Source organism: Hippopotamus amphibius, chromosome 8 (assembly GCF_030028045.1).
Source record: "Hippopotamus amphibius kiboko isolate mHipAmp2 chromosome 8, mHipAmp2.hap2, whole genome shotgun sequence".
Taxonomy (NCBI): Eukaryota; Metazoa; Chordata; class Mammalia; order Artiodactyla; family Hippopotamidae; genus Hippopotamus; species Hippopotamus amphibius.
In genome coordinates this window covers 18995153-19009932 of record NC_080193.1, presented here as the reverse complement: position 1 = coordinate 19009932, position 14780 = coordinate 18995153, and the positions used below count along the sequence as shown (strand labels likewise).

Here is a 14780-nt window from a genome sequence, read left to right as displayed (position 1 = left end):
ATCGACTGGAAAGAAATCTCAGGAAAGAAGACAAACCAGCTCTATTTTACTCTCGAAAAGAAATTCCAAAATTAAAAAAAAAAAAAGATGTTTTAATCTTCTCTTTTTGTGATTGTCACGTGCACTGACGATGGCCACAAATTCTTTGTAACTCTTGCCATTGGGAGGTAGAGTGCTTCCCCTTCTCTTTGAAGCTGGGCTGGCTCTGACCCAATAGCCAACAGAAGGCAGTGGACGTAACGCTGTGTCAGCTCTAGTCCTGAACCTGGGAGGCCTGGAAGCTTCTTTTGGTTTGTGGGAACCTGAGCTGCTATGAGGAAGTTTGGAAAGACTATGTGGAGAGACTCTGAAAGCAGGAGAAGCCTTGAGATTCCCCGAGAGGAAGAGAAGGCCAGCCATCCCGGTACCCCAGCTGAGCCTCCAAATGCCGCCAGCCCCAGCCGCCATCTGACTTCAGCGCCATGAGAGATCCCACGCAGACCCCAAGATCAGCAGAACCGGCCACCTGAGCTCAGTCAACCACTGAACTGTGAGAGCTCATCAAATGCTTATTGCTTTAAGTCCACCAGGTTCTGGGTAGTTTGTTATGCAGCAACAGATGATTAGAACCAGTGTCTCCTCATTTTGATGTACAGCTGGCTTTGGCCATATTTACTGAGTCAAGCCCTATCCTTGACTTTCATCTCCCCATCAGAGTTAGGGTGGTGAGTATGCAGAGAGAGGAGGCGAATATCCCATTAGAGCAAGCCAAACCAGCTTGGGTCACAGGTTAGAATTTCAAGAGTGACGTGGTGTTCTCTGGGCTGGCAATGCCTCCACAGAGCTCTTGGAGTTCCAATCAAGTCTGAGTGACATCCTGTCTGTGAAGGAGTAACTTGTCACCTGAATCATAACACTTCGCACATATCGAGTGCTTACAGTGTATCGTGTTGTTTCCAGCCTGTCATAGTGATTCGCTCATGTTTCACCAATTCTAAGAGCTAAGATTTGTAATTAGCCCCATTTTGCGAATGAGCATATCCAGGCACAGAGCATCGAAGTTGCCTGCCCAAAGTCACAAAGCTAGTTAGTCAAGTATTGAACCATTTACAGTCTAGCTCCTAAATCCAGGCTCTTAATCTCGGGGCTGTCCTAACTGTCTTCCTTACAAGTCTCAATAACTTGAAAAGCGCTGTGAGGGTCTTCCCTGGCGGTCAGATGGTTAGGACTCCGAGCTTTCACTGTCAGGGGCATGTGTTTGATCCCTGGTCGGGGAACTAAAATCCCACAAGCTGCGGCATGGCCAAATAAGAAAAGAATGGCATCTCTGATAAGTGTCACGGGGGTAGTGTGAGTAGCAATTCCAGAGTCCGGGGGAAAAAAGGGAGCCAGGGGCCCCAACCTGGATATGACCTTGGATGCTGCTGGGAAGGGAGGCGGGAGGGAGCCTTTAGTTGGATTGGCACCCGGCTACTTCATTAGAGTAGCAGGAACATTTCCGGGGAGATGGGGGCCAAAAAACATACACCAGTCTCCTTTTAGGGGGGCATTATTGAGATAGACACCAAGGGAATGTTAGCTTGTTTCCAAGTTAAGGTAGAGATGATGGCAAGGGCTGTAATGAGAGAGAGCATATCCATCCTGATCTCTCAGACACTCAGAAATCTAGGCCTTGTCACCAGAGAGGGCGGATGAGAAAAACCCACAGGCAAGGCTGGCCTTCCCCGCAGACTGGGGACCCGCTCAGTATTGCCACAGTGTCGCACCCTGCAGTTGGGATGATCCCTGGTGAGGTGCAAACACATCGCTATAGACAAACTTATCAGAATAGCTAGTTATCATCTTACAGAGCAGAGAACAGGACTGGGATGGGACAGAATAGGAGAAATATGTTTTGACAGGGAAGAAGGTTTTGCAGAAAGAAGTAGGGGAAGGTGGAGAGAATATGAGAGGGCAAAGCCAGGTTGGGAAAGGCTGCATGGGTAGTAGTGGGAGGGGCGGGAGACATGGGAGCATTCCCACCTGATAAGGAGCCTAAAACTCTTACGAAGTGGGATGAAAAATCAAACTTGAGCTCTGACAATTTTTCCAGGATGGCCTTGCAGGGGTTTTAGAGTCTACTGTGGCAGGAGAAGCTGTGAATGAGGACAGCTGCATTCCAAACTTGTCTGTGCCTCCAGCAAACTGTGTGACATTGGGGAGGTCACTGAACCTCTCTGATCTTTGTGCTGACTTGTAAAATGGGACTGGGGGTGCTGTTGCCCCCCTAAAGTTGGTGTGAGGTCCCACTGAAACGTGCAAAGGCCAAGGATCCCTGTTCTCATGAGCTGCACAGGGAGCGAGCAATGGAGAAAGGGGGCCTCGAGCTGCACAGGCTCCTAGTGCTGGAGCTGGAGACCCAGGGGGACAGACAAAGATCTGGTGGTTAGAGAATGAGAACTGCAACATCTTCTCACCCTTTCCTCCTGGCCCAGATCTACACCCCTGCTTTGTAACAAGCAGAGGCTCAGTAAATATTTGTGGGCTCCCAAACACCCCTGGTCTCCATTTCCATTTCCTCTGACCTTTGCCTCCTCCAGGAATTCTCATCACCCATCACTCCTTACCTCGGGACACAACCCTTTCACTTGGCCTTCTGTCTTCTGAAAGTTTGTCATCACAAAAAAGGAGTTCCCCTGTGGAGAAAAAGGAGAGAAGGCAAATGTAGAGCCATTGAGAACAGAACTACTTAATCATAGTAATCCAGCTGGCTAAGTGCCTGGGGGCGAACGTTTCCACCCTTCTAAGCTTCAGTCTAGAAATCCCAGTCTGGAAGCAACTCGACTACCCTGAGGGCTTAACATCAAAGCTGGGTGAGCCTCCCTGCTGAGCCAGGGAGAGCAGAGGAACCTTCAGAATGATTGAGCATTCATTTTCCATTCCAGCCCCAAAGGAGCCTTTTCATTTTTTGGATACAGTAAAATCCCATTAAGTTGAAAGTGAAGAGAGCTGGGGAGACGGAGGTGGGGGGTGTCACCTCCATTAGAATGCTGTTCAGATTATCCAGGACTTTAATGAAAGGGCAATAGGGCATCCCACCACCTGGGAAATAGCCTGAGATTTTAATGACCCACTGTGGGAAACAATCAGATAGCAGCTTGGCTTTTATGGTTTTGCAAAGCTTTCCAGCTCCCAACGGCTGTCAGCGTGCCCTTTTATTCCTGCCGCCCTCCCCAGCTGTTCTTTGGTGTTCTCAGCTCCACTTCAGTTTCTCCTTTATGAGAGTTCTACTTTCATTCTCTCTTCTTGGAAGTTGATACAATCTCATGTCCTTTCTCTGTGGGCTACAGCCTTCCTTTCTTTGTTATCTATAGCCTTCCCTTGTGCAAAACAGTACCCAAGAGTGTTATCCTGGAGACATTTTTTTGGATAAAATGCCACAGAAACAATATAGCATGGCTGGTCCCCTCTAGGCAGAAAGTTCTTTGCCTTCTGGATCTAGGCAAAGCTTGCTGACTTGATGGCCCTGCTTCTGAAAAGCTGTATAAATCAAGTGTGAGTGAATCAAATCATGTTTTCAGTGCACCAGGACACACTGCTATTTTGAGAAACCCTGTAGGACTCGATAAAGCCAAGAATTATCTCCTTTGAGTTGCTGGATTTGACCCGATTTCGCAATTTTTAGGTTTTCTCAGTTGGGATTTTCACAGAGCTTTTTAAATGGGGCCAGTGTTTTTCTGGAGCGAGGCTCTAGGTCCCAGGGGAGGGGGCGAGGCCCTGGGGACAGTGACGAGAGACAACTTCTGGGAGGATGCTGAGGAGTGCTCACCTGCAGGGGGACGGTATAATCTGCCATGTCGAAGACATTGCACGCTACCTTCTTCAGTCCATTCTCCATAATCTCCTCTTTCACCTCTGCTATCCCTTTCACCTTGGCATGCACAGAACTGATAACAGGCTCTTTCCGTTGGTACCGCTTGTCAGTCACCAAAGCAAAGCTAAACGGCAGGCACAGAAAGCATCAGTGGTTTTCTCAAGGGAGGCACAGTACAGTAGTTTTGGATGCAGCTTCCAAAAGCCACCTCCATTTAAATCCTAGGTTTTCTGGGTGACTTTGGGCAAGTGATTGCCTTCTCTTTGAGTCATTTTCCTTATCTGTAAAATGGGAAGAATAGTCACACCTCCCTCATGGGGTTGTTGTGAGGATGGAAGGAAATATGCACGCCAACTCCTTAGCACTGTACCTGGCGCATAGTGAGCTCTCACTGCGTGGAAATTATTGCCCCCAATGCCAACCTCTACTATTGCCTAATACAGACCCTCATTTATGGGTTGCCTTCCCAGATGCCAAAGTCCACCCCAGCTTGGTCCACCAGCTTTGTTCTGAGACTCAGGAACACGTCAGCATCTGTCTAAGGGTGTTTCCAGCAGGTCAGCCTCCTGTTTTCCAGAAACCCCCACCTGATTTATAAAGAACGTAAATAATATGGATAACAGCACCTACCCTTTACTGAGCACTTGCTATGTGCCACGTGCTCTGTGTGCATCATCTCCTTCAGTGCTCACGACAGCAATAGGCGATAGTTACTGTAATCCTCACCCTTCTGTAGGTGAGGGAATGGGCTCAGAGAGGTGAAGGGGCTTGCCCAAGGTGCCACGGGTAGTCAGCGGCAGGACTGAGGTCCTGGGTTGGTCTACCTTATAGCCCAGAGCCAGACCTCTCAACCACGTGCTGTACTTGTTCATGCATGACATGGGCCTGCCTCTGGTTTCCTGCCTTTTGATCCATTCATAAGCTATTAATACCGTCTTTAGAATGTGAATCTACATTATTATGGTGGGGGAAATAGAGGAAGAAAGTGGAATCGATAACTTAAAATGGTATATTGCATCTCCATTTGTCTGTTTTTTCTGTCTCCGATTGCCCTGAAAAATCAAGTTTATTTTATTTTATTACTTATTTATTTATTACTATTTTTTCTTTTTTGGCTGCATTGGGTCTTCGTTGCTGCATGGGTTTCTCTAGTTGTGGCAAGCCGGGACTACTCTTAGTTGCAGTGTGCAGGCTTCTCAGTGTGGTGGCTTCTCTTGTTGTGGAGCATGGGCTCTAGGCGCACTGTCTTCCGTAGTTGCAGCACGCGGGCTCAGTAGTTGTGGCTTGAGGGCTCTAGAGCACAGAGTCAGTAGTTGTGGCACACGGGCTTAGTTGCTCTGTGGCATGTGGGATCTTCCCGGACCAGGGATTGAACCTGTGTCCCCTGCATTGGCAGGCAGATTCTTAACCACTGTGCCACCAGGGAAGTCCCTTATTTTTTATTTCTTTGAGTTTTTTTGGCCGTGCCACGTGGCACGTGGGATCCTAGTTCCCTGACCAGGGATCAAACCCATAACTGCATGCAGTGGAAGCACGGAGTGTTAACCACTGGACCTCCAGGGAAGTCCCTTAAGAGTTTATTTTAAATGCTTTGTTTATTCATTCGGCATGTGTGTATTTGCTCAGCCTCGAATATCTGAATGATGCTAGGAAGTCTAAGCCAGTGGCTGCCCTCTATGAGCTGCCCTTGGGAAACCAAGACACAGTGGGCCAAGGCTTGGTCCCAGCTGTTGTCAGCCTTGGCTGTACAGTGTAATTACTTAGACGGCTTTCAAAATTGCAGCTCCCCAGTCTCATCCCTGGGAACTCTGATTCAGTAGGTCTGGGGAATTATCCAGGTATGGGTATATTTTTCTGAAGTCGATTCTAATGCACAGCCAGGGTTGAGGACCCCTGGGAGACCCATGGAATGACAGCTCTCATTTGGCAATATGAAGTACTGTACATTTGAAGTGCATTCCCCATGCCCCAACAACTCCACTCGTAGGTATACGCCCCAGAAAAACCCTCAAACATGTGCCCAAGGAGTTATGGACAAGAAAGTACACTATTAGTAATAGGGAAAACTGGAAATAAGCGAAATGTCCTTGACCATTGAATGGGTGAATAAATTGTTGGATTCATCCAATGAGATGTTCTGCAACAGTGAAAATGAGTGGAGAGCTGCTTGTATCCATATGGAAATAATGTAACACTGAGTACAGAAAGCATGCCACAGAATGAGATAAAGTTTAAAGAAATTCAAAACAACATTATACACTTAAATACCTATCCATGCATATTTATAGCAGCACTATTCACAGTAGTCAAAAGGTGGAAGCAACCCAAATGTTCCTTAAAAGGTGAATGGATGAACAAAATGTGGTCTCTCCAAACAACAGAATATGATCTACCCACAGAAAGGCATGAAAGGATGCACATGCTATACTGTGGATGATCCTCAGAAAACATTGTGCTGACTGGAAGAAAACAGACACAGAAGGCCACGTAGTGTGTGATACCACTTATATGAAATGTCCAGAATAGGTAAATCCAGAGAGGGAGTAGGCTGATGGTTGCCAGGGGCTGGGGGAAGGGGTAAATGGGAAGTAACTGCATAATGAGGTTTGCATTTTGGGTGAAAAAACACTTTGGAACTAGGTGGAGGTGGTGGTTGCACAACATTGTGAAGGCACTAAATGACACTGACTTCGCTTTGAAATGGTTAATTTTATGTTTTATGACTTTCACCTCAATTAAAAGAGAAAAAATATATTTATAGCTGTAGACTTATGTTGTAGAAACATTAAAACAAACATAGAATGAGAAACACCAAATTCAGCGTGGATATATATAAGGGAAGAGGAAAGAGAATGGGAGAAAGGCTAGGTTTGCAGGGAGCAAAAACTGGGTTAGTAATTAAGTTGGATGGCTGTACATGTGTATTTATTATATTGTTCTCAATATATTTTCATATTTCTATAACATTCATTACAAAAGAAAGCTCATCAAGAAAGACTTTGGGTGGGGCTTCCCTGGTGGTCCAGTGGTTAAGACTCCACGCTGCCAATGCAAGGCGCCCAGGTTCGATCTGTGGTTGGGGAACTAGATCCCGCCTGCATGCTGTAACTAAGGGTCCTTATGCCACAACTAAGAAGTCCACATGCTGCAACTAAGAAGCCCGCATGCTGTAACTAAAGATCCTACATGCCACAGTGAAGATCCCATGTGCCGCAACGAAGATCCCACATGCCACAATGAAGACCTGGCACAGCCTAAATAAATGAATATGTTTTAAAAAGGAAAAAGAGAAAGACATTGGGGCCAGAGATGCAGATGTGAGATGCAATCAGCATGTATGAGTCAGAGCTATTCAATGTAATTCCGTAGACAAATATGATAATATATATCAGCCTAGCATCACAGCGTGCACACGGCGTGTATGTGCAGTGTTCTTTTGTGTTGGATATCACAGCAGTCTCCCAGAATAACACTGGGTCAGTTTGGCCCTCCATTTGGGAAGCTCAGTCTCTCATATTCATCCCAAAATGCACAGCATGTTATAGATCAGCCTTAATGGAATCCAACCCTCTCATAAATCAGAAAACTTGTCTTTATATAATAATGAACATATCATTTTAAGAATTAAAATACTTCAGAGATGCATCAAAGGAAAAAAAAGAGAGGAAGAGAAAGAGTCCGCCGTCCTGCCCTGTGGAAAGAACATTCTAACGCCTGTCCCAGCGGCTGTCTCCCTACCTGCTTGGTGACTCAGGCGAGCCATGCCACCTCTCTGGGCTGTGGATTTAGTCCCTGAATGAGGGGACAACTGCCTGGGCTGCCTAGTCCCTAGGACCTTTTGGCTCTAAGAAGCTACAGTTCTCTGCATTCTGAAGAGGGCAAAACCACTGGTCCCTGGAGCAAACAGGGGCCTTGAGGAGCTGGGGATTCAGCCAGGCCTTGCAGGATGGGTAGATAGAGATGGGGGAGAGGAAAGCCGAAGAGTCTGGGAAGGTGAGGAGAATGAATGTGCGAGGAGCCTGGGTCCTCACAGGCCAGTCTGGCTGGAGAGGAGGGCTGTGGAGGGCCAGAGGGAGGAGGGAAGGATGCAGAGTGAGGTCAGCCCAGGGAGTCCTCAGTGGCACATTTCACCTGACTCACCAGATGTAGACCACGATGCCCACCATAAAGAGGTTCTTCAGAGTCCCAATCCACGAGTTTTCAATGAGAATGACTTTCACAGATGTGTGCCGGCACCTCAGGGGGAAATGGCTGCACCCCCCCATGCTGGGAGAGTCCTCAAAGCACCTTGGGGAGGAAGTGCCTCTCAGCAGAGCCTGACTTGCCCTCACAGGGCTCACTGAACAAAGGTAACAGTAGAGTGAAAGGATGTGACCTGAAAGTGAACTACCCTCCCATCCGGTTAACTGACGCTTACCCTGGGGCCAATAGGCATTTTCTTGGGCCCCCAAGAGAACTGTGGGTCGTGGGCCCTCTGTGCCTCATGGAGAGGTTGAGCCTGCAGCCTCTGTGTCTTATATTTAAAATCCCAAGAGAGGAGTCTGATTATGGCCAACCCTGATCCACTCAGCTGTAGGGGGAGGTCAGCAAGGGGCCAGGGCAGCCAGAGATGCACTGAGAAGAAAGTGGAGGAGACCCTGCACCCCCAAGGCAAGTTAAATGCTGGTTTTATTGGTTTTCCCGTCGGTGCTGTTACAAACCACCGTGGATTAGTGACTTAAAATAACACAAAGTATTTTCTCTTAGATTTGGGGGGCAGATGCCTAACATCATTCTTATAGGACTAAAATCAAGGTGACAGCAGGCCTGGTCCTTCTGGAGCTCGACTAGAGAGTGTGTTCTCACCTCTTCCAGTGTCTAGAGACTGCCTAGGCATCCCTGAGCTCGCAGCGACATCACTCCATCCTGAGCTCCTTTTCTCATGTCTCCTTTTTTTGACTTTGACCATCTTGCCCCCCCCTTGTAAGGACTCTGCTCAGATAATCAAGAATAATCTCTCTTGGGCTTTCCTGGTGTCGCAGTGGTTAAGAATCCGCCTGCCAATGTTGCGGACACTGTAGAGAACCACAGAGTAGACAGAGGACACAGAGGACATCGACTTGGAGTAAGAATCCTGAGAGCATTTGTCTGGCTCCATGGCTGCAGGCAGTTCTGAAAGCAGAACTAGTCTCAAGGAAAACCGATTGAGATAAAGAAATCGTATAGTCCAATGGCTCCAGGCACCAGCTCCGAGTTAAAGATTAACTATCTCCCCCAGTAGTCATAAAAAAACAAGGTGCTCTGCTTTTTTCTCTATTTGAAGCATATACCTTGTGATGTTCATTATCGTGATTTATAATCTAGAATGCTAGAATGCTTTTTCTCAATAATTACGCTATGGGAATCAGAGCTCGGGACTCTTGACTGACTTGGTCTTGAGTCCCCCGACCCCATGCTTTCCTATACTCTTGTGTGAATTTTCTTAATTCCGCCGTGCCGCTCACATTGAGGTTCGTTCATGTGGATGCGATCTCCACAGGGCACGGGTTCAATCCCTGGTCTGGGAAGATCCCACATGCTACAGAGCAACTAAGCTTGTGTGCCGCAACTGCTGAGCCTGTGCTCTACAGCCCAGGAGCCTCAACTGCTGAGCATACTGAAGCCCAGGCGCCTAGAGCCCATGCTCCAAAACAAGAGAAGCCACCCCACTGACAAGCCAGTGCACAGCAACAGAGACCCAACGCAGCCAAAAAAAACAAACAAACAAACAAACCAATAATCTCTCCTTCTCAAGACCCTGAACTTAATCACATCTGCAAAGTTGCTTTTGCCCCATAAGGTAACATATTCACAGGTTCCAGAGATTAGGACACGGAAATTCTGGTGCTGGGCTGGGGGCATTATTCAGCCTACTGCAAGCCTGTTCTACTCTGCCCCACCTGTCCTTGAGCGAGCTAGTGAGGGGGCTCAGTTTCTTGTTACCCACAGCCTGGCTAAGACATCACCTGCCCTTCTAATTCCCTTTGACTGTTGCACTTCTCCACCATCTAGTACACTAGAAAACCCTGCCTTTTCATACTTCCCAGACTGTCTCCCCTCATTCAGAAAAACTCCTACTGCAGGACACAATACTTTGTACACAGCCTTCTCTACGGAGAGCAGAGAGTGAATCCTAATCTACTAGTTAATGGTTACCAATTAGAGGAAATATAATAGGCGCATGTAAAGGCATTGAGCTCAAAAACTTAGTTATGCAAATACAGGCCATGGACCGCCCAAATTGGCAGAGGTTTATCTTAGAGGCCCCAAATTTTAAATAACTCTAAACGCATATTAATCACTATTATGTTATATCATCTAGACCCCCCAAAACTAGTGTTGTCTTAAGCTTTGGTGAGAGAAGTAGAATATTCCACTTGAGGGTGGTGATAAGCCAGTGACCCATGCCCTACTTAGGCAGCAAGCAGCAGGAGCCCCATGTTCAGGTCGTATGAGCCACATTTGTAAAGAGAATCCCATTTGTTGTTGTAAAAGTGTAAATTTTGCAGAAGAGCACAAAGAACATGAAAAGGTTCCATCTGTTCTCCCTCCGGGAGGTTATCACTGTTGAAACTTTGAGAGTATCTTCCAGATGTCTCTTTATGCCCCCACCTAGACACAGGAACATGGCCACACTCTACATTGCTATTATGTAACTTGCTGTTTTTCCTCAATAATGTCATTAACTCTTTTCACAACAGTAGTGAGAAATGTGTGATAAAGATAGATCTATGATATGTAACCACTTTGAATGGTTACAGAGTATCATATTGTTTAGGTTGGAAGATATAAAATTGCCCATTTTGTAGACCAAAACAGTCCAGTATTGGCAGTTTCATACGTTTCCGCCTAAGAGGTGAATTGTGAAACTTTGCCAGCTGGTCTCTTACTGATGGATATTTAACTGGAACTTTTGTTCTTTTTTCCCAATTATGAACATGTTTAGTATTCGTGATCCAGGTTTTACTATGTGCCAAGCTCTCTTCTAAGCATATATTAATAACATATATTAACTCTTTCAATCCTCACCTCCCCAAAAATAATCCTGTAAAGACGGTATAGTATTACCCCCACCTTATAGCTGGGCAAGCTGTGACACAGAGAAAGTGAGCCCAAGTTCACATAGTGCTATAGACGGAATGTTTGTGACCCCCCCCCAAAATTCATAAGTGGAAACCTAACCACTATGTGATGCTACGAGGAGGTGGGGCTTTTGGGAAGGGAGTAGGTCATGAAGGCAGAGGCCTTATGAGTGGGATTAGTGCCCTTGTAAAACAGGCCCCAGAAAAACCTCGCCTCTTGTGCCATGTGAGGACATAGCAAAAAGATGGCCATCTAAGGGGACTTCCCAGGTGGCGCAGTGGGTAAGAATCTGCCTGCCAATGCTGGAGACACAGGTTCTGTCCCTTGGCTGGGAAGATCCCACATGCCTTGGAGCAACTAAGGCCTCCTACCACAACTACTGAGCCCATGTGCCACAACTACTGAAGCCCGCGCACCTAGGGCCAAGCTCCCTCTACACCCTCCGCCTGCATACAGCTGCCCCTAAGTCACTTCTTGATCTCCGGAGCATGCCTCTGGGTGCTGTGGTCTTCTCTCGAGAGGATAAATCTGGGAAAAGGTTAACAGCCATTTGGGAAGAGAATCCTGGGATCCTGGATACCGAGCACGGTGGGATGGGGGAGTGCATTCAGTGGGCACCTTCTGCCCCTGAGGTGGCAGACTTCTAAGGGGACACCAGTATTTCCTGTATCATGGCATACACACCCTGCCCAATCTCGCAAACTCTGCGTATGATGGAAATGCTTCCACGATTAGATTGTACTATACAGTTGACCTGAAGATGGCAAGATCATCTGGGTGGGCCTTACGCAAACACACGAGCCCTTTAAAAGCAGAGAATTTTCTTTGGCTGGTCCCAGAAGAGAGGTCACATGTGTGAGACCTAAAAATATTATGTCATCGCTGGCTTGAAGATGGAGAGGGCCACACCATAAAGAATGCAAGTGGTGTCTAGGATCTGAGAGTGGCCCCTGGCTGACAGAGCTCTGAATCCCATGATGGCATGGAACTGAATTCTACCAACAGGAAGAATGAGCCTGGAAATGAGTTTTCCCCAGAGTCCCAAGGTGAGAATTCAGCACAGCTAATGCTTTGATTTCAACCTTGTGAGACCCTGAGCGGAGAACCCATCATGCCAGGCCCAAACTACTGACCTACAGAACTGTGAGCTAGTAAGTGGCGGTGTTTTAGTCCACTGAGTTTGTGGTAATTTGTTACGCAGCAGTAGAAAACTAATACAGCCCCGTAGGCTCCTTACTCCATAGAGAAGCTCCTGGCTAGTGGAAGGCCACGGTGGGATCTCTAAACGTGGGGTCCAGGAAGTGGTCCCTGTGGTGCAGATGAAGGCTGCTGCCACCCCATACATTCCTTCAGATGCATTCTGCTTGTGCCCACCCCCCTATGCTGTTTCCTGTGTACCGGAGTATTGTCGCGTGGTACGTGTGTTTGAAAAGCTTGGGTCTCATGCATATGTGCTAGCTGCAAGGGAGGCTGAGAAATTAAGTTGTGACATATAATCAAGAGTGGAACCCATAACGTGGGATTTTCCCCATAGTCAGGCTGTTCAGATCGTGATTACACATTATGAGAACCAATTTTGTAGGATTATTTATAAGGATCGAACAGGCTGATACATGTGACAAGCGAAGAACAGAACCTGGCCCATGCTAAGCACTCAGTAGTACTCAGTAGGTGTTGCCGTGTTGAAAGCAGAATGCGTTCTCCAAAATGAAACTGTGAACATAAAACCCTTAATGTTTCCTTTGTGGTTGGAATTTTTCATAATAAAGTGCTGGCAGTGGGGTGGGGAAGACTCTTCTTGCTTTCTGAGTGTCCTCGGGATGAAGTTCAAGGTTGTTCACAGTTGGATCCCTGCTAGCTTTTCTAGTTCCACATTTACTTCCCCTTCTTTGGCATTTTGCACACCACTCAGCTGACACGTGCAGTCGTGTGAATCATCTGTGTAATCTGGTCCTTGCTTTTCCCAGCGGTGTGCTCAACACCCAGGAGGACTGGGAGATTCCTGCCCCTATGGAGCAGGGGCTGGAGGGTGGTGCCCAGAAGCCTGTGGTTAGATGAGAGCTGGTCCACAGAGAAGCTTCTGCCATTCCACTGTGAGATGAGAAAACCAGGACAACAGGACAAGCTCTTCACAAAGCTAAAATCATTCCATCTTGAAATGACCATCTCATTTTTTTTAGACTATGTGCTTCTAGCTTTTGAAATGTTTCGGTTTAGACATTAAGGGAGGGATGCTGAAATACGGTAGCAGTCGAGGTGTTTTCACAGTTTGTTTGACATCGTTGACAAGGCTGTGTTAGTCGACAAGCTTGCTTCTCCTTGGTCTGGTCTTTTATGCCAGTAAAAGGCATCATCATCCACCAGGAAACCTAGAGTCATCTTCACCTTCTAGAAAATCCATGAGTTCTACCTCCAAAGCATAGCCCATTTGCCCACTTCGCTCCAGCTGCACTGCCCCAGTCTAGTCCAAGTCGCCCTCTTTTGTCATCTGGGTGACTCCAGCAGCCTTTTTACTGGTCCCCCCACTGCCACTCTGGCCCCCTGCAATCTCTAGTCCGCACAGTGGCCTGAGAGTGCGTCTACAAACATGAATCAAAGGGTGTCATTCCCCTGTAGAAAACTGTCCAGTGGCTTCCCATGGCATTGAGAAACCAGCTCCAGCTCTGGGCCCTGCCTACCTGTCTGACCTCGGCTCCTGCTGCTCCCTTCTCTCTCACCAGGTACTGGAACATGCTGTCCTCTGGCTGTTCCTCTTTTTTGCTTCCAGACATTTGTATTTGCTGTTCTCTTGGTCCCGTGTAGAAGGCAGCTCAGTTCTTCTCCTCCTAGAGGGGGTCTCCTCCTGATGTGGGTCTGCTCTGGACCCGTCCATCTCTATCGCATCACCCAGGGGTGCAGGGTGGGATGAGAATGTGGCAAACATCTTCGTGTTCCTGTTGCCCTCAAGTGGCGGAGTCTGCAGGGGCCATGCCTGGGTTGGATTGGTCCTCTCCAGCCTCTGGGACTCTTTCCACCTGTGTGGTGGACTCACTTCCACTCAGCAGGAGGAGGCCTAGCCACACAAGTGTGTGGCCACCCTCCTGTGAAACAAGCAGCCAGCCAGGAGCTACATTTAATGGCCACAGATGAGCACAACAGCACCATCTCCATGGTGACAGACAACCTGAGGCTGTGCAGGACAATATTGCACCTGCTGTTTGCCCGGGTTGAGGCTGACTTGATGAGGGAGAAGAAGCTGTTTGAGTGGAGTTTGTTCTCTTACTTCTCTCTCAGCCTTCCCTGCTCTTCTGTATTCACTGGAAGAGGGAAAAGCCTCTGAGAGGACGGGTCTCCAGGGAAGAGGGAAATCTTCCCAAGAGAATACAAGTATCTTTTACTTTTCTGCTTTAAATCTTCCCACGGCCTCTCAACTCACTCAGAATAAATCCAGAGAAATCAGAGTGGCCTCCAAGGCCCTGAATGATCTGCCCTCCCTCCCCGACCCATGTTACCTCTCCAGCTCACCTACGACTTCTTCTTCACTACGCTGTTCACTCTGCTGCAGCCACAGTGACCTCCTTCTTTTCCTTGAATACCCTATCAAGTCCCCACCTGAGGGCCTTTGCACTTCCTATTCCCTCCATCAGAAACACTCTTCTTCCAGATGCTTCATGGCTTGTTCCCTCTCTTTGTGCTGTTCTCAGCCCAAATGTCTCTGTCACACTTATGCTCATTCTCTGACCTCTTCCCTGATTTATTGTTCTTTAAAACACTTAACACCATCAGACATTTTATTATGTCTCTTTGCATTTTTGTATCATGTCTCTTTCCTCCATTAGAATATAAGGCAATGAGTTGCCAGAACTTG

General features: G+C 47.4%; 2 protein-coding genes across 10 annotated transcripts in view; one reads left to right on the top strand and one right to left on the bottom strand.

The window, feature by feature from the left end:
• LOC130859528 (P2X purinoceptor 7-like) overlaps positions 1-4542 on the bottom strand; it is a 29760-nt gene extending 25218 nt beyond the window's left edge. Inside the window, 3 exon segments of the mRNA XM_057747016.1 lie at positions 2586-2654; positions 3788-3956; positions 4463-4542. Of these exon segments, the coding sequence (XP_057602999.1) occupies positions 2586-2654; positions 3788-3856 (138 nt within the window). The 5' untranslated portion in view covers positions 3857-3956; positions 4463-4542.
• The window catches only part of IFT81 (intraflagellar transport 81), a 241975-nt gene that overhangs the window by 45614 nt on the left and 181581 nt on the right, over positions 1-14780 (top strand). The gene's annotated exons all lie outside the window — the stretch shown is intronic.